Here is a 22,438-nt window from a genome sequence, read left to right on the forward strand (position 1 = left end):
GTGCTTCCATGTTTCCATCAGTGGGGCGAGTACATGGGAGGTGTGAGGTGTGGGGGGGGTAAAGTATGAGAAGAGATGTGACTGGTTCTCACTGGACCCAGAATGGGGAGAGAGTTCTAGTGAGATGGGTCCTTTTAAAGCAAGCATTTTCATGGCACTCAGGGTGAACTTCATATTTTTGTTCACGATTTAGACCACGATATCCAAGTTACAATGGGCAAATAACAGAATCAGTTGTTAATCATGTTAGAGATCACAACCAACGTCAATACACCTCTTTATAGAATTAATCCCCAAGCTCTCATAACATTACTAACCCGGCGCTAGAAAAATCTTGCTAATATGAGACATTAATAAATGGTTCGACAACCCTGAAAACAATCAAGTTAAATAATGAATTCAGAACTTTGGTTTGGGTTTTAATAATCCAGTGAATGACTGGCCTCACACTGTGGTCATAACTCTAGAAATTGCAGTTGCAGTCTGGCCAACACTTCTCACCCTCAAACTCCACAATTACATAAACTGCCTGTGTTCCCATTTCTGATATGCTGGTATAATCCTGATCTCCATACCATTCTAAAATAAATATCTTTTTGGCACAGTGGATTTTAAAAACCTACTGAGCGCAGTCTGAAACAAATGGCAAAATGAAATATGTCTCAAGGCATTTTGGGAACTTTCCTTACCAGTACAACCCATCCAACAGTAACTTTCCTCATATTAACCAGATATCAAAGTATCCAACACATGCTATAAGAAAGAGCTCTGTAACTCCAAAAGCACTGTTTGGAATATGGAATGACAAGACCTTTGCTTCAACAAGCGGACAACGCTCAATAAAAGAGTACATTAGGGATTATATAGCAGGCAAGAGTGGTGGGAACAAGGTTTAGTACTTAAACTACATACTCAACAAACCATTTAAGGAAATGTTCATGCTTTTCTGCGAGCCGATAGGTTCCACAAGATACCCGCCATTAAGATTTTGCATACCAATTTTCCCAGTTTCATTACCACCGCACTGCACATCAATCTCTCCTTGACCCTCATCCTTCTTAGTCTCAATTTTAAGATGACTGGCCAGGACTCCCACCAACCTTTCTTATCTGGGCATTATTGACACATTACTCCACTGGCTCACCTATATCAGGCAAAACCCACCCAGGATCTTGGAGCTCTGCAATGGCCAACCCTTTTAACAGTGGACAATCCTCAAGGTTGTGCCCTGGCCCCTCTTCCATTTTCACTATTCACAACCTCTCTTAGTGATAAGTCTTTCAAATTTTCAGGCCTCATGTTTGCAGATGTCCCTCAAATCATCTTCTCACAGGACCAGAACCCCCCACTTCAGTCCTGCTTCAACAACTGTCACCCAGTCTTCAATACTTGACAGTCCTACAATGGCAGATGTTTGACCCAACCCAAAACAATATTCTTCTACAGCACCAAATGGACGATCTTTCAGTTGGTGTCCCTTCTCCCCAGGAAGGAGCCCCTTTCCATGAGAGTAGGGAGGTGCAGCTGCCAACCTATAGTCCCCTGGGGATGATATAATGTGGGAGGAGCTCATGGGGAGGCACTCCCCTCCTGGGGATATGGACAAACACCTGGGTACAATCAAACAACACCCCAACCCCATCCCCACCCAAACCTTTTGCCACCATTCCATCAACCCCCACTTCCTACTACTTCTATTTGCAATAGTCACAGTTCCCCTATTGTTTGGATTGAGATGAAGAAGATCAACCACAGCATGAAGATTACTGAACGGGTAATCACTGGGATGAGGTGGGACACAGGAACAATGTAGAGCAATACCAAGAAGGAACCGCAGCGGTATAGGCTTCCATGGGGGCGTGTTTCTCCCTATGCCATAGAAACCAAAGAAGGACGGCCTATCAAACAAACACAGCCAACCAGGACGAGAGACTGAAGCCCGAGAAGCCCGAAGGAGAAGCAGAGAAGGCCAGGATGGAGCCAAGAGCAGTCCGCTCCCGGAATCTACAGGACAACAGGACTCCTTTTGCCCAATGGCATCCAGACAGTAATGGGAGGTTGGCAGACGGTGACGTGAACACAAGAGGCAGCATCCATACAGTCTGTCCATGGGCCAGGCAGGAGATCCGCAAGGTGAAGGCACAGAGACACAGAAATACCCACGCAGAACATATAGGACCCCAGAAAAAAATTGCTGCGCATCCCAGGAACAGGCAAAGTATCGGGAGAGGCACGGGATCGAAAAAACCCTGTATGGATATAACAAGCAGGACAACCCCCCTGGTGTCAGTACTTAGCAAGTGAGGCAGCCAAGGGGATATGAAGAGAAGGCGAGAGAAACAAGGGTCGGGGACCCAAACCACATCTGTGAAAGCAAGACACGAGTCATCATCCTCATGGCAATACTTGGCAGGGAAGTAAACCATGATGGCCAGTTCAAAGAAGAGAAACTAGGGTTTGGGACCCAAACTAAAAGAGTGATCCGAGTCATCTTCCTCGTGGCAGTACTTGGCAGGGAATTGACCCCAGCGGGCCAAATCAAAGAAGAAGAGAAGCAAGGGTTGTGGACCCTCCCAACACTCAGAGTTGGGTGTTGTTGGTGTGAAGCCTGATGAAGAGAAGACCAGGGGAAGGGAGTCATTCCCCCTGGCTGTTGGAGACACTGCTAAGATTACCAGGAGATGGGAGTCATTCCCCCTGATAACGTGAGTTGAGACTGGAACTGATAAGATACCAGGACAAAATGAGTTGTTCTCCTGGTAACCCAGACCGAGAGTAACGTCCAACAAGGCTCGGGGAAGGGAGTCATTCCCCCAAGCTATCGGAGACTGAGAGCCAGGAGAAGGCCCACAAGACCTGGGGTAAGGAGCCATGCCCTGCGCTATTTGTCAGGAGAAAGGGAGACATTCTCCTGGTCCACCAATTAAGTATTGTGTCGAACTTTACTATCAAGGGAAGGGAGCCATTCTCCGATAACGTGTGCGACACAAGACTGTTCTAAAATGTGGGAACTGTTTTAACAAACCAGGAGCCATAACCCAGGAGTAGGGAGTAATTCTCCCAGTGCCAGAACAGAACTGCCTTATTATTTAGTTTCTAGTGTAAGGGACAGAAGTCATGTTTTCTTGACACAGAATGGTGGACACTTTTATGTAACAGACATACTGACTGTCACCTTAGATTTTTAGCTGAGGCAGGGTAAACCATTTTAGGGATAGGGAAAAGGTAGGTTTTCTCTTGCTTTCTTCTTTAATAAAAGTCTTTAGCCCCAAACATGCCATGTTTGTGGCATGTCTGGGGCTAAAGCGGACGGCACTCCAGTGATGTCCAAGCGGACGGCACTCCAGTGCAACACACTGCATTATTGGTCAGACTTATTAGAGCACTACAGCTCCCAGTAAGCATTGTGGTCGTCAAGTGCGCTGCACACACTAAAGGAGCAGATTTTATTTCGCGCGGGAATCAAGCTGCAGATGAAGAAGCAAAACGAGTTGCATATTCAGGGGAAATAATGAGCTTTGACACGCCTGATGTGAACAAAAGTTTTAATAACTTGTCTAAAACCCAATTGATGGAAGTTCAAGGGTAAGCACCACAGGATAAGAAAGATCTGTGGACGCGCAGGGGGTGTTCTTTAACCCCTTCCAAAGCATTGTGGTGACAGGAAAGCATTGGTAAACAAGATCCTGAAAATGGTCCAATCATGAGGAGATTGCCTGCAGCCATAATAGAGCAAGCTCCCCAGCTTCCTGAGTACTGATTGGAAAACACAAATGCCATTATCTGAGGACAACGCTAATAGAGTAGTTGGAATAGTCTTATTTCTTGATTGAAGAACTCCCTCATCTTGTTATGATAGGATAGGGTATTTATAACGTGCTTAATACCCAGAGGTTTGTAAGCGCGGACCCGGGCATCGAACCTGTGGTGCTCCATGTCGTCTTTCTTCCAAGGCGAGCACGTTGCCGCTGAGCCATCCTCCCGATACTTTGGAAACAAACTGATGTTCTTCCTTTCCTGAGAGATCCTAGGAACCTAGTGGCAATCAATCAATTGCTACATGACATCATAGAGCAAGTACATTTATTTTCTGAGGGAACACTGGGAACATCCCGAATGAGGCTTTCGAGAGAAGACATTCAGAATTTACGGCCATTGATCTTTTTATTTCCTGGAAACACATCCTCATGTTTGGCGAAAGGACGACTCCTTTGTGTACATCAGGAATCCTGTTAATCATCTTGCAATCAGCCAGTTGCCTGTGGAGCATGTGGAGCAGATCCAGTTACTACCAGAGTATTTTATGATGTTGCCTGAATAAAGTTTGATTTTTCCTTCTTTAACAAAGATTGAGAATGGGCAACATGGACAGAAATAAGGTGGCCAACAACGAGAACCCACCACGCATAGCAAGAAGCTATTGCTGCATGCAGTGGGCCTACTGGTACATTATTTACACAAGTATCCTATTCATTGGGATTCTTCTTTCACTCACAGTACGTACTGTTTATTATTTAGATACAAATAAAGCAGGGATCCCTGTGTATATTCATATGCAGCAGGAGGGTACAGAAGTGGCAAGTGTAAGACCACCAAGACCTTATGCAATTGCCCCTACACCAGAGGTACATTTAAAGGCACCAAGTCCTGTAATAGATAAATCAGAGCTTCCTTTTAGGGGATGTCAGCTTTGAAAGTTATTCAGGACTCTATGTTACCTTCATATTATGTTAATAGGTTGAGGCTTCTGGAGCTTTCTCTTACACAAGTAGCACATGTAAAGACACCAAGTTCACTGACAAATGTTCCTATGATTCCCCCAGTGAGAAGAAATTATGCTGATATACTTGATGAGATGATTAAAAAAGCTCATGAGACAAGAGGGAGACCTAAGACAAGTATAAGGGAGGATGATCATGAACTGAATTATTACCTGGATAGTACAGCACATTTGGGAAACAACATGTGGTATCAGCACAGGAAAGAAGTGCGAAGGAGTACCTCGAAGGAGGAATGCTAAGTATGTGCACTCCTGCCTTATAGTATGGGAAAGTATAAGATTTTCATAGCTATTGAAATAGATGTCCAGACAGCACATTGTCTAGCTCACATTGCAATCTGTCGAACAAGAGGTCCATTCAGGGACCGAACAGCCTACCTAAAGTGGGCAACTGAATTGACGGATCCAGAAGAAGACGACTATGTTCAAGACACAAAGACAAGATTAAGAGCCCACACTAAAAATCACGTGATAAGATACAAACAGCCTGGAGTGAAAGGAGCTGGTGGAATCAGATGGGAAGTAAACAGAAAACTTGAGATTCCAGGAAAAACTGCAGAAGACTTTCGAAGATGGAAGAATAGATGCCAGATGCAGATTGGAGGATCACTACTTTCACCAGATGGATGGGAGGAAGGTGTGGTCATCTGCAGAGCATGGGTAGTGATTGGGTTCTACAAAGAAACCATTGACATTGTGTAAAATGGATGCAAACCTGTATGGCTGAGACTTGCTAAACTATTGACTTGGGTTGAAGAGAAAGGAGGGCCTCTACAGATAGTGCCTCGGGAAAGTGCAAAGCTGTGTTTCAGAAACACTGGCACAAGAAAAGTTGGACAGAACCAGAACTGTCAGTCATCGAATCTTTGACGTGCCAGGAATGAACTTTGGAACAGCTGTGTTAATGGACCACTACTGGGCTTGTGGATCCAGAGCTTACATGAAGCTGCCCAAGGATTGGGGAGGACGATGTCCTATAGTGAATGTTCATATTCCAGCATTAGTGATTCCTAAAAATCATCTGAACATTGGCGAGTTTCCAAAAGCAGATGCTCACCTGAGGAAGAAGAGATCTGTGGAGCTGATAAATCGAATGAAGAGAGAACTATTTCTCAGATAAGTCGATAGAAGCTTTTGATTCCATTCTATATGAGCACAGATTGTTCGGCCAGACATCGATATTCACGATAATCTTCATGCCAAGGATCCAGACAGCAGCTAATACAAAGTGGTTACAAATAACCAGATGGGAGTTGTTGCAGACAATCAACACGAGTATCAAGGGATTCAACGCTATCAGGGAAGAGCTGAGATCCATACAACTGATGACTTTTCAAAATAGATACGTCTTGGACATGATCACAGCCATGGATGGAGGTATTTGTACCAAAATTGGAGTATCATGTTGCACGTTCATACCATCTCATGATGACGAAAATGGCACCTTGACAGAGGCCATAGAGATGCTGACGAAGCTACATGTCCAAATGGTAGCCGAAGTGGAAGACATTGCTGATTATAGTTGGTTTGGATCACTCTTCATGGGTTCCACAATGGATGGCAGATATGTTCAAGTTCCTTGGAGTCCTGATAGTGATGCTTTTGCTTGGAATCTGTGTAATCAGATTGGCTATCTCACAATGTAAGAAGACTGCAAAAAAAGCAATAGGAATGAAGATCATGATTGATGTCAAATCAGGATGGAAAAATAAAGAGCTAACAGATGAAGAAATCAGAGACTATGTGAAAGCCAGCATCCATGCGCCTGAGGGAATGTAGTTCCTGTACCCAAAGAATCACAATAAATATGTGCGTAAGTGGATCTACTGCAGTTCGAGTGGACAGTGCATGCTTATGACTTGGAATATGGATGAGCATGTGAAATCAGCTGGATGTCTAAAAGAAGTGATAAAAATATGGGTCCCAAAGAAGCATTTCTTCAGACAAGGATGTATAGATGCAAAGACTGATGGGAGAGTGGTCAATGAATCGCCCAGAGGGGGGAGTGTAGAGAAGGAGCCCCACCTCAAGTACCACTCCCATGTTCCCTATATGTTGGGAATCAGAGTGTGAAATACGTGCAGTACCAGTGAAGATAACAATACCGAGGAGAATCCTGGAAACAAGGTTCCCATTGAGAAAACCATACCTGCATACACAACAATGTGATGGCCATTTGAATGAAATCCCAGAAGAGGGAAAAGTGAGCAAAAGGGAAGATTGGCGACTTCACATGAAGCAGGGCCGACGCACCCAGAAGAGATGAAGAGGCAAGAGAACCTAAACATTCTATACGTGTTAAGAAAGTGTTGAAGATAAGTAACATTTCGAGATTGAGATGAAGATGTTTATGTCACAGAAACGATGAAGATGTCAATTCCTTTTACACGTGTACAGAAGCAAGAAAAGCAAGCAGAGAAAGTATTCTTAATGCTAGCTATGTAGTGAATAGATTGCGGCATGCACCGAATATATATGTATAGGAGTGAATGAACTATTGACGATTCCACTATGCATTTTAACAGAGCTGGACCCAGAGAAAGAAAGGCTTTTCCAGTGTGTCGAAGTTGAAAAACAATTGAATTACAGAGGTGAATCAAAGACCAGCACGAAGAAGCCAAGGCCATTCTGGGCCTGCAGGATCAGACAGTGGTTACAAGTGTGTGAAAAGAACAAACTCCTGTTCAAAAGACAGGCACGAATACAATGAAGACATCAGAGGTTCATTAAATAAGAGTATTTTAAATGCAGCAGAACTCTAAATACATGGTCTTCAGTCACGTGGATGAGTGAAAATAGATAATCATGATGTGCTACACCAACTCCAGGAGACCGAGTACGCTATACTCCCTTTTATTCCGAGGCGCGAAGAACAAATTCAAGGCCAATCTTTAAAGGGCTAATTGACTGGCAGGCAGCAGAGTGATGATGGATAGTAGGCGAATTGGTGGGAAGCTATGGTCAAGACCAACCCACCAGCACCTGGATGCCAGCCTGCGTGCTGCTGGCGTATGTGAAAAAGTACTGACGGACACAAGGGTGCCAACCAATTATAGAGGGCCACGTAGTAAAGAGCCCTATAGTTTGTGTAATCAATATGACGTTGTGTATTTGATGACGTTCTTAGTGACCTGCACTAGAGGGGGGCTTAGTTGCCCCACTTGATGTTAGAGAACCAATCACTTTCCCAACAAGTATGGAACGTATACCTTGATGTTCCCTCTAATACTATCACTTTCCCCAAGTAGGTTTTTGTAGTTTACTATCTAGGATGACGTTAGTAATGACGAGTTTTTACTATAGAACCTGCTTTTTTATTAAACTTGCTGAGTGAGAAGATCAAGAGAATTGTCGATGTTCGTTGTAACTCCCTGTTTTAGACAATTGCAAATAAAACAGATGTGATTTGCCAACTTCCTGAGTTAGTTTGATTATTGATGTTACAGTATCTTCTGCATCCCCATCCATCTCAAAATATTGCTACCTGGTCTTAAAGGGCTGAGTCGACAACCCAAGTTCATTTGTGTCAGCCTCCTTTTGCTGCACCCTTACAATACTCACTGCAACAAACCTAACACCCATCAAACTCCTTATTTAGCCTATTACTACTTAAAGTGACAGATTATTTCATCGGTCCTCAGCAAGTTAAATTACTCTTACAATCTACTCCTAGATCAATGATTCCTTCCAACTGCTTGATAAAGACCCCAACAGTGCCACCAGCATGCTGACCCTTCCCAAGTTGAGCAAATAAAGTTATCATCCATCTTAACCCTCCCATGCCATAATTAAATCAATAAGTCAATCTAACATTAGGCTTTCACTTTGACTAGCTCATGTACTGCAGTACCCATGGAACACCTGTCCCCACCCTTGTACCATTGTTGACCTACTACCCTTTCGCCAAACCCTTGGCCCACATTGCCCCGGACACTCAGCATCTGACTACATGCTCACCTGTCCATATACCCGAGGACACTCGAGGGATCATACATGGGAATCTGCTCCAGCTGGTTGACTGGTAAGCAAATGTTGGTATGCCTTCTTCTGAACCCTTCCAACAGGATTTGTCTTGTGAATAACTGCCCTGCCCTAACGTGATCGTCAGTGGACAATTGTAGTCCAAGGCTTCCTCAACTCTGGTCAGATCTCCTTTCTGCATCCTACATAGAGCAGCTTTTAAAGTGCCTCAGCTCTCAATGGCATTTACAATCATAAAACAAAATGGTCAGTGTGGGTTAAATTTGATAGAGTGCACTGGTTTCAGGTGCAATGCAAGTGAGGAAGAGGAAAGCTTAGCCTGGGCCAGCATCAGAAAGAGGCATAAGTGCTCCCCAATAATGCTATTTCCCATCATTCCTAGCATGTGCTAGAGTGCTTGGCCTTGAGATACGATGTGGGATGTGATGCAATGGCAGCTAGCCCCATGCCCATACTCTCCAAAAGGCCCACACCCACCATATCCTTGGGATGGGAACATGCCACGATTGACTACATTTCATGGTGCTTATTTCAATGCAATAAGAGGCAAATTATTAAACGTTGGGTCAACATACTTGCCCTTCCAATAGAGGGATATCATTTAGGGCCCACACAAGTAAGATGGTGACTGTATGATGACTGTAGCTGGCAAATGAGGCTTTACCTTCACTAGCATGCCAGTACTTGACCAGATGGGACTGCATTTGGCACAATGGCAGCACCTAGGAATATTCTTCTATGTTATGCATTTTATCACTATAACTTATGTTTATGTTTATTAGGTTTATATAGCGCTTTAATCCAAAGCGCTTTACAGTATAACAACAAGGTACAATAATGAAAGAAGCATATTTACAATCATGAAACAAACCAGTGATACAATATGTAGAACAATTTACTTAGGAGGGGAAGGGAGGGGAGAGGAGGTAGGTAAGGGAGGTTTCAATGTCCGATTTGAGATCAGCAGGAGTGGGAAGAGGGGGGAGGGAGGGATTGGGAGGGGGGGCAGGGGCGTTGGAGGGAGGTAGGGAAGGAAAGTCAGGGGGGAGTGGAGAAGAAGGGCATTCAAGGAGGAGTGGAAGGATGAATAGATAGGGGTTGAGCAGAAAGAAAGGTAGGAAGTTCCAGTGAAGGGGGGCCAAGAGTTGAAAGGAACGGAAGCGTAAGGAGGCACATGAGGCTGGGGGTACAGTGAGTAGGTAGAGATCAGCTGAGCGGAGAGAGCGGCAGGGAGAGTAAAATGAGAGGAGGGAAGAGAGATAGGGGGGGGGGCAAGATCATGGAGAGATTTGAATACAAGACAGAGGAATTGAAATTTTAGTTGGGAGAGGAAGAGAAGCCAGACAAGTTGAGAGTGTGAGGTGGAGATAAAATCTCAAGGGCCAAGAAGACAGAGTATGGGTTGAGGAGTGGTAGATGGATTTTAGGGGAGTCAGATAAGAGACCTAGAGTCCGAAGAGGAGAGAAGAGCAGTAGAAGAGGCGGGAGAAAATAAGGGAGGTGATTAAGAGTTTAGAAGTGTGGAAGGTGAGTGAGGAGCGGATCTTGTGGATGTTGCCATAACTGCCATGTAGATCTACCTGGTGTAGGATGTCAGTGGTTGAGCGTAAAAGGTTGTGCTTGCGCATGATGGTAGGGCCTAGTGCATGTCAGGTTGTATCAAAAAAGTGTAATAAAAATAAATTTCAAAGGTGCACTAAAGGAGAGCTTGTTTAGATCATATACAGAACATATTTTGAATACAAACATGTTTATGGATAGGGACATATATATGCTACATGTTTAACAAAAAAAGCAAAATTCCCTTATAATGGTGCGTAAAGTCGTTGCATATATATGTTCTGTCATAGTGACTAGGCTACCTCATTGCCAAATAAATATCTATCAGTCAGCGACTGGATCCTGTAGACGCGAAGGACGTTACAGTGGAGAGTATATTTTACCAATAGACGGTCACTTTTCACACACTGGTTCAAGGTTACTTGACTTTGGGTAATGGGTTATATGGCACTGTAACAATCCAAGTGGACATCACTTACCTCTGTCCAAACATCAACGTGGACTTGGTTTCACACTCATTGAAGACTGACGGTGAGCAGCATATGATAATGGTGGTCCTGCAATTCCCGCCAAGGGAGTCCTGAAGGATTCGGGTCATCTTACTGTCTCGGTATGGCACATGGGTTTTCTGAAGAAATGTAATAAGGTATAGAAGGCATTAGGGATTAGCAATGATAAATACACGTGGCAAGAAGTGCCAAGATGCTGGAGACAGGTTCAGTTATTTATTTGTATCTGCTCAGCGTCTTGTAATTTTGAACTTATATATTGCAGTTTGAATTTTAAAGTGTACGATTTTTGATGTAACCCATTTACAGCCCTTAGGACCTTTGTCCTCATTTACATAGGAAAGGATTGAAGGGATGTAACTGAAATTTAATTGATTATCTGCGTTAGAGCAGGAGGCGGCAGCCACATAATGTAAAATGCATGATATAACAAGGCTACTCACGGTTCCCTCCGCCAGTGCAGAAATCACATTGCCCAGAGCAGACAAAGATTTATTGATGTTCTTTGCCTCATCAAGCACTGCTCCTTCCGCTCCAGTTTTGCTGACCTATCGTGCATCACATTAACGAAAACAGAGAGAGAGGTGTCAGCAGATGCTTTTGCAAACAAACATGTATTAATTTATTAACAATCAGTTTCAAGCAGGATGCAAACACGCCTTCGTTTTCGAAACAATGTTCTCCAAAGCCTGCATAGGTGAGTGTGTCCCTTTGGGAAAATGCAGTGATCGAGCGATAGCTTATTTCTTTATTTCTTTATTTAATTTGATTGAGCGTTAGCTTTGCTCAATTTTTGCTTTATTTAACTTGTCCAGACTCGCTGCTGCAGCATCAACCCTTGCTCCCCTGTTTCTGGCTCGCCCACCTGCCTCACTCACTGCCCCAGACCGCCTATTTGGCTTCGATCGCATTTAAGCTAACCTATCAGGGCAGACTTTTCCTGGGGCTAAGGGCCACAAGGCAAAGGGCAGCTCCTGAAGAAGCAGCTCCAGTCTGTGTGCGCCCGTGTTCACCTGAGAAGCCTGCTGTTGTCAACCAGCAGTGACTGATAAGGCAAGTGTGTTCTGGGCAAGGAATACAGCCATTAATGTACTCCAGTAAAGCCCCACCACTCGTATTACCTACTATAAGATAGAGCCTTTGTCAGTCAGCCTTATCTCGCATTTAGCCCATTTCTGTTTGTCAGACTCATCTTACAAGTATTCCATGTCTGCTAGTCAGCTTTCTCTCACACTTGGCCCATTTGTGTTAGTGAGCCATATCTCGCATTTAGCCCATTTTTGTTAGTCAGCCATATCTCACTTAGCCCATTTGTGTTAGCCAGCCTTATCTCGCAGTTAACCCATTTGTGTGTCAGCCATATCTCACACTTAGCCCATTTGTGTCAGCCAGCCTTATCGCACACTTAGCCCATTTGTGTCAGCCAGCCTCATCTCGCACTTAGACCATTTGTGTAAATCAGCCTTATTTTGCACTTAGTCAATTTGTGTCAGCCAGTCTTATCGCACACTTAGCCCATTTGTGTCAGCCAGCCTCATCTCGCACTTAGACCATTTGTGTAAATCAGCCTTATTTTGCACTTAGCCCATTTGTGTTTGCCAGCATTATCTTGCATTTAGCCCATTTGTGTTAGTCAGCCATACCCTGCATTAAGCCCATCTTCATTAGCCATATCTCACATTCAGGCCTTTGCGTTAATCAGTCGTATCTCACACATAGCCCATTTGTGTTAGCCAGCCTTATCTTGCACTTAGACCATTTGTGTTAGTCACCGTTATCTCGCATTTAGCCCATTTGTGTTAATTAGCCATATCTCACCCTTAGCCCATTTGTGTTAGCAGCCTCATCTCGCACTTAGCCCATTTGTGTTAATCAGACTTAGATCACACTTAGCCCATATGTGTCAGCCAGCCTTATTTTACACTTATCCCATTTGTGTTAGCTGCCTTATCGCGCACTTGGCCCATTTGTGCTAGTCAGCCATATCTCGTGTTTAGCCCATTTGTGTTAATGAGCCATATCTTGCAATCAGCCAACTTGGGGCACAGAGAACACATAACTCCTGAGGAACTTGAGAGGTGGTAATTGCTACACTCCAGAATGAAGGAAAGGGGAAGCAATATGGATTGCAATTAGTCAGAACAGCAGGGGAAGGAAATGTACTGCCACTAACCAACCTTACTAAAAACTCACCCTTCTGTATACACGTTTCAAACTCTGAACTAAATACAACAATATCTCTACAGCACCACAAACCGCACGTACTTCACAACACCACAACAATGAAACAAACCTCACATAATCTCACCCAATAACACATGACGGCCACCCACCGAAAAACACACCTACGCTCAGTGACCGGTGTATCCGAATGGAAGCTGCCAACAGCATATCACAGCTCTCTTGCTCTTTTTCCCGCTCAGTCCTACTAACCTACCCACCACCTCCTTGCATTACAGATCTACCAGAGCACCAAAGGACCGCACAGGTGGCAACAGTGCATGGTATAAGAACTTTTAAACATAACAATGTACAGAAATTAATTTGAAGATCCAACTGAGCGATGTAAAGTAGGAATGTGATGGAAGTAGGGCTACACAAAACAAGTGGCATAACCAGCAAAATGAAAGCACACACTAGTGTTATATTGAACCTTTTCATACATTAAGGGAGAGGCCATGATATTTCTATGTCTATCATTTCTAATACATAAATTGCGTCTTTAGGATTGCGCTGTCCATCAATGGATAAGTAGATTGCGTTTTCTAAGATATATATTAAATCAATAAACAAACAACAAACAAAATCTAAAGCCTATAGAACATCAATTTTCCATAAATCCCCCATCCCCAACTATGAACTTCCCTTTACAGAAATAGATCAAGTCTCCGTCTACATAACCTGCAATTAGAAACACAGTCACCATTAGAGAAACCGTACACTTCAAAGAACTTTGCCCAATTTCCTACAGCTTTATCTTGACAGAGTCTGTGTATCAATACTCCATGTGGTACACTTGAGAAAATTATATAAAGAAATTATTTGAACGGGTCTCTAGAATATTATTTTCAGTGGTACAATATGATCCTCCTAGCCAGAAAGTGCAACTGCTCTCCATGTATTCAGTCTGGGGTCTACACAGTCCAGACCAAATATTACCAATTCTGAAAGGAAAGGAAGGGACATCTCAATTCCTGTGACCTGTGGGATCACACTATATGTATTAAAGAACCCTTTTCTCCACACATTCCGCAACAAAGTCCAGATGAGGCACTGCAAGGCCGCCAGAGTCTAGTGGGATACCAATATGCTGAATGTGAGATAGAAGATCAAATCAACGTCGCACTTGCATATCTCATACACTCCGCAGGCTGAATAAAAGTATATGCCCAGGAACCATCGCCTTAAGACTTTGTGTGCACTATGCAGTCCATGTAATCTGCATTATTCAACTCAATTCACATAGCATCAATACAATGTATACAATGCAGGCTTTTCCAAAAATCTTTATTTGCAATCCCATATTTTATTTTCAGACTGTCAAATGATACAAACTGACCATCCTGAAAGCAATGGGTTATAAGACGAAAGACGGTCATTCCAAGAATTCCAATATATGGCTTTACCATCTATCCTGAAATGTGCATTATACAACAGTGTTTTATTGCACCTAAAGTTTGGGTCCAATCCCAATCGATTATGAATATGTCTCCAAGACTCCATCACTTTAAGTAAGGTTACTATGAGGGGGTGGAAGAGTTTGACAAAACAACTGGATTGTATGAAAGGGCTGTAAAATATGCTTTTTGAATCTAATGCCATTGGTGTTACTGCTTTCCCCAATATGCAATCTGGCAAATAGTGCCCACCGGGCGGTCTACGTGTATGTCCCAAGGTAAGGAGTTCAATGACGCCCTTGGATTCATCTTTATAAAGGGCCTTTTTCTTAATCCGGAGTTTACCGCCTACTCAGAGTAAATCGAAAGTCCACTTTTGCATTGGTTTAAAATATACATGATCAATAGCTAAACGAATGCGTTGAAAAAAATAGTCAATTTGTACGCTCTTAACCATTTTGAACCGAGAGATCCTAACCATGTAGGAATGTGTTAGTCTTCAACAATTCTCAAAATGCAGACAAGCCTGCTATCAATTCTGTCAATGTTCTTCGATGCTAACATTCTGACGTTCTTATATAAACCAATCCCTAAATATTCTAGAGAATCTTGACAAGCGAGTCTCATATTTGATCAAATCTGTGCAGTAACCATATTAGATTTATTCATTAACTCTGTTCTCTATACCATAACAGGGCTCCATATTGTTCTGCTAAGATTGGACACTTGGGAAGGTTGCACTTCAGATAATGCAACCGAAAAGGATATATAAACTGCATATAATATTAGTTTATTTCAGTCAACCTCAAGGGGACACCCCCAAACTCATGATGCATGTGATCTTGCAAGCAAAAAGGCTCAGGCACCACCACAAAAAGATGGGATGGATGCCACCCTGCCTCAGGAGACAGGTTGGTTAACTTTCAATCATAGAAGAATTGTACATAACTGGCCTGTCGCATTGTCGCTCAGGTGCATATAAGGATCTACAATATTGGGTAAATGTATCATTAACAATTTCCTGATCAATTGTGACCTGCCCTCGAGGGGTACATATCAATGGAATGTGTTTAGCCAGTTTCCGTTCAATTAATTGGGCAGTGTTATTTCCTTGATCGTAGAACAGGCAGCCTACCTTCTTATAAGCAAAAATGGCTTTTGGAGTACATTTTTCTTTTATTTTTACTTGGTTTAATTCATGTAATTAAGGAGGGATTGCAATGGGGATTCAGTAAACAGATGGTAATTTTCCTTAATTAGCCGGTACAGGCTCAGTTTGGCATCCACCTCTTTTTGTAGTAGGATCCCTCATGAATAGCCTGCCCCTTAACCACTGCTTTTGACACTTCCCAAACCACATCCCATATAGTTTCCTCATGCTCTTTCAAATCTCTATCAGGTCATTTTGCAAAGCAGACAGCTCTGTTGGATCGCTAGGTAACGATGCATTGTATTTCCATTCCTTCAGGGCTGCAGGTAAGAGTTGGACATCATAGCAAATCACAACCAGAACATGGTCTCAGATCCCACTGAAGGGAATTTGAGCATCCAAAATGCAATTAGAGAATTAAGGACTCTTTAGAATAAGATCCATCTTGGGGAATGTTTTGTGTCTATCTGAGAAATAAGTACAGTCATGGGCAGCTGGTTTCTACAATTGGCATGTATCCAAACACCTAGCTACTCTGGGCTTTTTAAATAAGCTGTGAGTGCAGAAGCAGGATTCGAAATTGCCATGAGCTGAGAGCCATTTAGCTCCTAATTTTAATCCAGGAGAGCCTGGTTTGTTTGACACCTCTATCAATCAATTTAGATTTATTTCGGTAAAAATAAATACCATTAAACCACATACAAATACACATCTAGCAAATGCCAGATAAAACATGAATAAAATAGTTGAGTAAAATATACAGATTGCAAATTCCAATAATTAGATTTGTATACATTTGGTTGCAAATATTTCTATAGTCAAGGGAGACCCTAATACCTGAAGTTCAAGTAATGCTAAAAACCGATTTACAAAAAGGTTAGAAATTCAATGATCAGCCAGTATGCAATGCTTGACACCAATAGCTTCCAGGAGCAACATTTGGCTTGCAAGGCCAACTGGTAATATGAATGCGTGTGTTTGGGGATATGTATAAATTAGCATTAGGGTAGATCTAGAAGACATTTAAAGCATAACTAGTCATATATAATTGACAGTTATAGCATTCATCTTATATGGGAGTTACATTTATGGAACAATCTAGTAAGGGCCTGGTTCCCTTGAGATGGCTCCTGCTTACTGAGTGATGTCAAACACCCAGGAGCTGCTTTTAGCTGCAGCTAGTCAAATCCTTATTTCAATCCCTGTAATAGGATAACCTAAATCCCCTCAAAAATTTATTTTCAATGTCACAAAAGAAATGCTTTGACTGGTGTGACCCTTATACATGTATAAAGGAGTTTTACGATGTCATTTCTTGTACATGTAAAGGTTGTATAACCATATGCACAATAAAATATAAAAAAATCAAATTTTAAAAAAGTGATGTATTGAGGTGATTTGGCCAGAAACCGTCGTCCATCTGCTCTTTTGTCATGTGGCGAATGTATATGAACAAGTCCTTTATAGCAACCAACACCCCTCTCCTTTTTCCCGAAAGTAGAACTATAGCAAAGGTTCCCCTTGCAGCTCTTCCCCAACTCAAGGTTTACAGCATCTGACATTTGTATGCATCAACTCAACATCTGCTTTCACTTTAAGATAGGATACCACTTTAGACCTTGTGTTTGGTAATGGGAACATTAAGGACGCGAATAATCTGATCTTCAAGTGAGCCCTTGCCATAATTCAAAATGATGCTCAGAATTGCCTGGCCCATACCAACCAGTCTTCCATTCGACATGGAGGACCAACCACTCTATCCAAATACCAGTCAAGCCAGTGTTAACGAAACGGGTCCGAAAATCAATGACAGATCCCAATCAAAAGTGTCAGGAAATGTTAAAAACCCTAGTCACTATGTGAAATGATCTGCACAAAAGGTCAGGAAAAGGAAGTGAAATCCAAGTGTATCGTCACTTGATGGATTTTAGACTTGGAAGCAGCATCTCGTGGGGACCTCGACCAGCTCGTTTCCCACGTTATGTTGCACCATCTAAACCTCCCTTGGATCAACAATGTCATGTTGCTTATCTTGAAAGCGGGAGCAGATAAGTGAGCCTAGCGCAAAGCCAGACAAGAAACAATATTCCTCTTGCAATTTCCATTTGCCCTCTGTACATTTTATTCTCTTATCAAGGCTGCTGCGGACGATATCTTGGTATAATCATTGATCATATCCCTGTCATTTGATGCCTCATTTTACATGCGTTCGCTAGAGCACCCTCTCCTTCACTGAAACTCTGAGAAAGTGCACCACAATCAGGCACAGAGGTTTGCAGTCACTGTGTCTCCGTCTCAGGATCAGTGGCCTCTGTCAATTTCCATGTGTTTTTCAAGGTGCAGCTGAAGAGAATCTTGCAATAAACGAAGAACCATTTGCTTCGCATTGCCAGATTCCAATCCCTCATTGCTCCTAGAGTTCATGTACCATGTCTTTGCTCCTGGGACTCTAAATCATCCGGGCAGTCCATCAAGGACTGCATGTTTTTTTTTTTTTTATAAAAGGGGGCTAGGTCCCGCTCCTGTGTGGAGATTAGATCTTCTAAGTCGGAAATGCATCTCACCTTACCCCTCTTCATTCAGTGTTTAATTCTGCTATTCATGATCTTTTCTCCCTCCCAATTCCTCTATCACATCTTCCCTTCTCTCCGACCCTTGCCTATCATTGCACTTCCTATGCATCATCTACAAATGTATCCAGGATCTTGTCCTGTTCCATTTTTCTTCTTGTATCTCTCTATGCATCCCAGTGTGTCCTCTCCATTCCCGTTCATTGCACCCTCTCTCGGTCCTCAAACCTCCATGTGCTCAATCTCGTTTCGGATCGTTCTCTTTTCTTACTCACTTCCTCTATTTGTTCCTCTCCTTTGCTTCATACTTCCCACTCTCGTCTTAAGTCCCATTTCCTTTCAGCTCATTCGGACTCCTAAATTCACGTCACACTTTTTGGCATCACTCATCAGTTTACATTGTTATTGTACAATTTGACATCTACTGTACAGTACTCTGGTGAAAGTGGTTTATAAATGTTAATAAAGTACAAAAATCCAAATTAGTACAGGTTCCCAAACTCGGTAGATGATTATGTTGTGACCAGACTTTGGAAATATATCCGTAACAAACAGTACCTCATTGAGTTCTTCCTGCGTCTGCTTTGGTCTCCCGAAGTATGTATTCAGAGTCCACAGCTTGAAGGTATGCTGCAGGTTCCGGGGAGCTGTCAGCACTTAACATGTGTGGGAGCAGAGGAGAGTGGTAGGTCTGCAACAATATATGATGGGGCACCTGCAAACAGGGCGTCGGGCTTGAGCTTCTTCCACCCCCTTCGAGGTGCATATAGTCTAGTTTGTGAAGTGCTGTGGGACACAACACTGATAGGGCACAGATATCCCCACTGGTCATGCAGCGGAAGAGACTTTGGTGCAACTCCATATGAATTATGCAGGGGCCCCCTCTCCAAAAGTGCAGCGTGCCCCCTCCCTTTCCAGGTGAAGCCCACCTTTGAAAACTGGCGAGGGGGCAGAATATCCTTAACAGGAGTTCCTTACACCGAATTCTCCTTACAGTACAGGAACTGTCCACGCAACTGAACTCTATATCTAGAGTGATAGAGGAGATTAAGACAGAACTAGCATCTTTACTTTTGGGGAAGAATGTGGGAAATGTAGATATCTAGTATGTGCATATATAATGATGAATTGTAACTGAAGTGATGTAACATGTAGATTATAAAGTAATATAAATAAGAGCTACACATAATTAACGCAGAGTATATTAATACTGCTCATATTTTCGGCTGCAAGAACCGGAAATGACGTCACATGCATTGTTCATCAGCGTACTTAGACCTTCATTTATTAGGCAATGTTTTATTTAAGAGCAATATTCCAAGAATTTAGCATGCTTTGATGGTCCAGAAAATGCTTTTTCTCAAGGAATATGGTAATCTTTTGCATAATAACTATCTTGGGCTTGAGAGCAGCTGTAAACAAACACACGTTATTTATAAACACGGTGACCAGACGCCGCGATCGCAATCTTGTGAGACGTGGCACTTAAGCAGCAATATATGGCAATGCCATTAAGGTAAGGTTTCTTTCCACGAACTCACTGACAGACTGACATACTTCTGTTCACGGTTTTACAACTCAGAATCCACCGAAACACATCGATTTGAGAAATGTGTTTCTTCTACAGTGTTGTTGCACAGAAGATGTTTGTTACCTTAAAAGCACCTAAGCAGAGGTAATAGTAAGAGAAGGCCACTGTGACTCACACTTCTCTCAGGCTGGACACTAAGCTGTATTGATATTAGAATAAGTAATAGCAGTGCAGACAGACTATATGAAGGTTAAATACAGGAGCTTCACAAGAGTCTCCTCCCACAATTATTTTCAAGGGGAATCGTCCTCAAACACATCAAGGTGCTACATGACAAGTCTTCAAAGGGATCATTTCCCAAATCATCGGTTACGACAAACGCACGTGAGGATCTATCACTATTGTACCTACGGTGTATTTTCTAACCCCTTAAGTGCCAAGGGCGAGTATGCTAATCCTTTTTGCATAGACTTGCATGATTTCTAGAATCTTGTAAATAATCTCAAAATGATGTAAATTATCATTTTCATATATCTTTTCAGTTTGTTTACATTACCAGAGGTATGAACATCCAAAATTGTGTTTCAGACAATAGAAGGACAGGTCAAGATTTAAGATATTACTTTTATGACTGTGACCTATTTAATGAGAATACAGTTGAGATACAGAGACTATGCATAACCCTGACTGAGATTTATGGCATATTTGTTTGTAGAATCTGCCCTGAGTGTCCGAAATGCATTGCCATTTCCTCTGCCTCAGCTGTGAAGCACAATCAACACAACATTAAAGGATGCACTTGATGAAGATGATTTAATCAGCTTGAATACGTTCTTTGTATTTGTGTTTACTTGAATATGCTGTAGTATGCAATACACAAAAAGGCATCCCCAGTTCTGGGGATGTTTCACCAGACTTTTGAATTGTGCAATGGGGGCTTTACCCACTATAGGCTGGTGTTTTGACCTTTGGTGCTTTAACCTCAAATGATGGTGCTGTGAAAATGACATCTTGCCCGTGGCTCAACAATCATCCCCGAGAATGATATTTTTTATATTTTCTTTTCTTTGTAGCTTTTCAAACATGGTAAAATGCTTCCTCAAAATGCAGGGGAAAGGACGGGTGGGTTGGTTGGTTGCCTGAGGAAATTCATGCAGATACATGATAGATGTAGATCGTTGGGTAGGCACACTGCATTTAGATATCCTGCAGCAGTAAATGAACAGAGAGCGGCACGTGTGCTGGAGAAAAGATACAGAAACACCAAAACACTTGAACACGGTTTACCCAAAAAGCCTTTTGGGTGACTAGGAAGACACATCACAAGAGACGGGCATGTACCTCAACTAGTAGCAGTCCAGTATGGATTGTTGAAAGGGAAACAGAACTTCTATTTTATCATTTCAAATACTGAAAATATAGGTCCTCCTTAACCGCAACAGTACTAGTCGATGTAGTGTTTAATTTCAGTCTTGTTTCCTATACCATCCTATAGAGCCCCACTGAGGCTGTCCAAGACATCCGTTTTGACTACACACATTACGATAAACATACACATAGGTCTATTCCCTCCATAAAACCACCTAAAACAGACCCTCACACAGTGCCCTGATACGTCTGAACGCTTCAACACAGCAGCAAAGCTATCTTGCATTCTCCTCCTCTCCCCACTAATCCTAACCCACCCACCCACTCTCTTTCAGATCCGACAGAGCACCAGGACACCATGGCAGCCGTGCCCAATATAAATCTCAGTAACATAAGCTAGCGGCTTACAGCCAAAAATCAAAATATGACTTCATAACATTTACAGCACAAATAGCCCTAGAACATGTGTGTGTGGGGGGGGGGGGGGGGGGGGAGCAAGCATTACAGTATTTCCAAACATGTAAAAACATACGGGGATATTCTATAAAAAAAAAATGCAAACATTCCAATGTCCATGGTCATCCCCTTTGCACAAATCTGCACATTTCAAAGCAGTATGTATTAAAAAAGGGATTCACGTTAAATTGCCCCAAGTGTAAAAAAGGATTCTATGTGTAAATGCATTATAAATATGAGGAAAGTGTTTATGATATGATATTGTATTTGTATTGCGCTCATACACAAGTGTTTCAGAGGCAAGGGAGAGGAACAAGGTAGGACAAAACAACTATCTTATTAGGCCCAGTGACATTGAGAACACACACGTGCAGGGGTGAGGGAAGGGGGAAAAATGCAACGGGGAGGGGAGAAGGGGAAAGTGTTCATCAAGGGATCAAAAATAACAAATGGTAGTAAAGCCAGCAAGGTGGCAAATGCTAGGTTTAATGCGCAGACAGTGGGTGTCTGATAAGTGCAAATAAGGGGACTGTAGAGTAGCAGATACAGACCCAAGTGCAAGGGTTGCCTGGAAGCAGTGCAGGTGTGTGGCTGGGTGGGCATGGACCTGGGCTCGAAATCAGAGGGTAACCAGGTGCACTGTGCCTAAGCAGACAGATCAGTAGGGGAGAGGAAGAGGGAAGGCAGATACAAAGAGGAAGGTCTTGAGGCGCTTCCGGAACCGGAGATTGTTCTCAAGTTTGTGCAGCAGGGAGGCTGTTCCAGAGGGAGGCTCCAGCCAAAGAAAGATCTACCCTCAACTCGTTGCTTGGAGAAGCGACTGACCCTGAAGGAGTTGGAGGTGGAGGAGCAGTCTGTAATATGTTCTACTGCAGCAGTCAATTCGGCATAAAATTCAGACAATAAGCATTTATGA

At 42.8% G+C, this 22,438-nt stretch overlaps 1 protein-coding gene across 1 annotated transcript in view; it reads right to left on the reverse strand.

Annotated features, from left to right (window-relative positions):
- The window catches only part of KIF5C (kinesin family member 5C), an 870,858-nt gene that overhangs the window by 346,926 nt on the left and 501,494 nt on the right, over positions 1-22,438 (reverse strand). The window contains exons 9-10 of the mRNA XM_069616501.1: positions 11,274-11,378; positions 10,801-10,949 (exon numbers count right to left, since the gene is read on the reverse strand). Of these exons, the coding sequence (XP_069472602.1) occupies positions 10,801-10,949; positions 11,274-11,378 (254 nt within the window). The remainder of the gene's footprint in view (positions 1-10,800; positions 10,950-11,273; positions 11,379-22,438) is intronic.

Source organism: Ambystoma mexicanum, chromosome 9 (genome assembly GCF_040938575.1).
Source record: "Ambystoma mexicanum isolate Mex_15411 chromosome 9, UKY_AmexF1_1, whole genome shotgun sequence".
Taxonomy (NCBI): Eukaryota; Metazoa; Chordata; class Amphibia; order Caudata; family Ambystomatidae; genus Ambystoma; species Ambystoma mexicanum.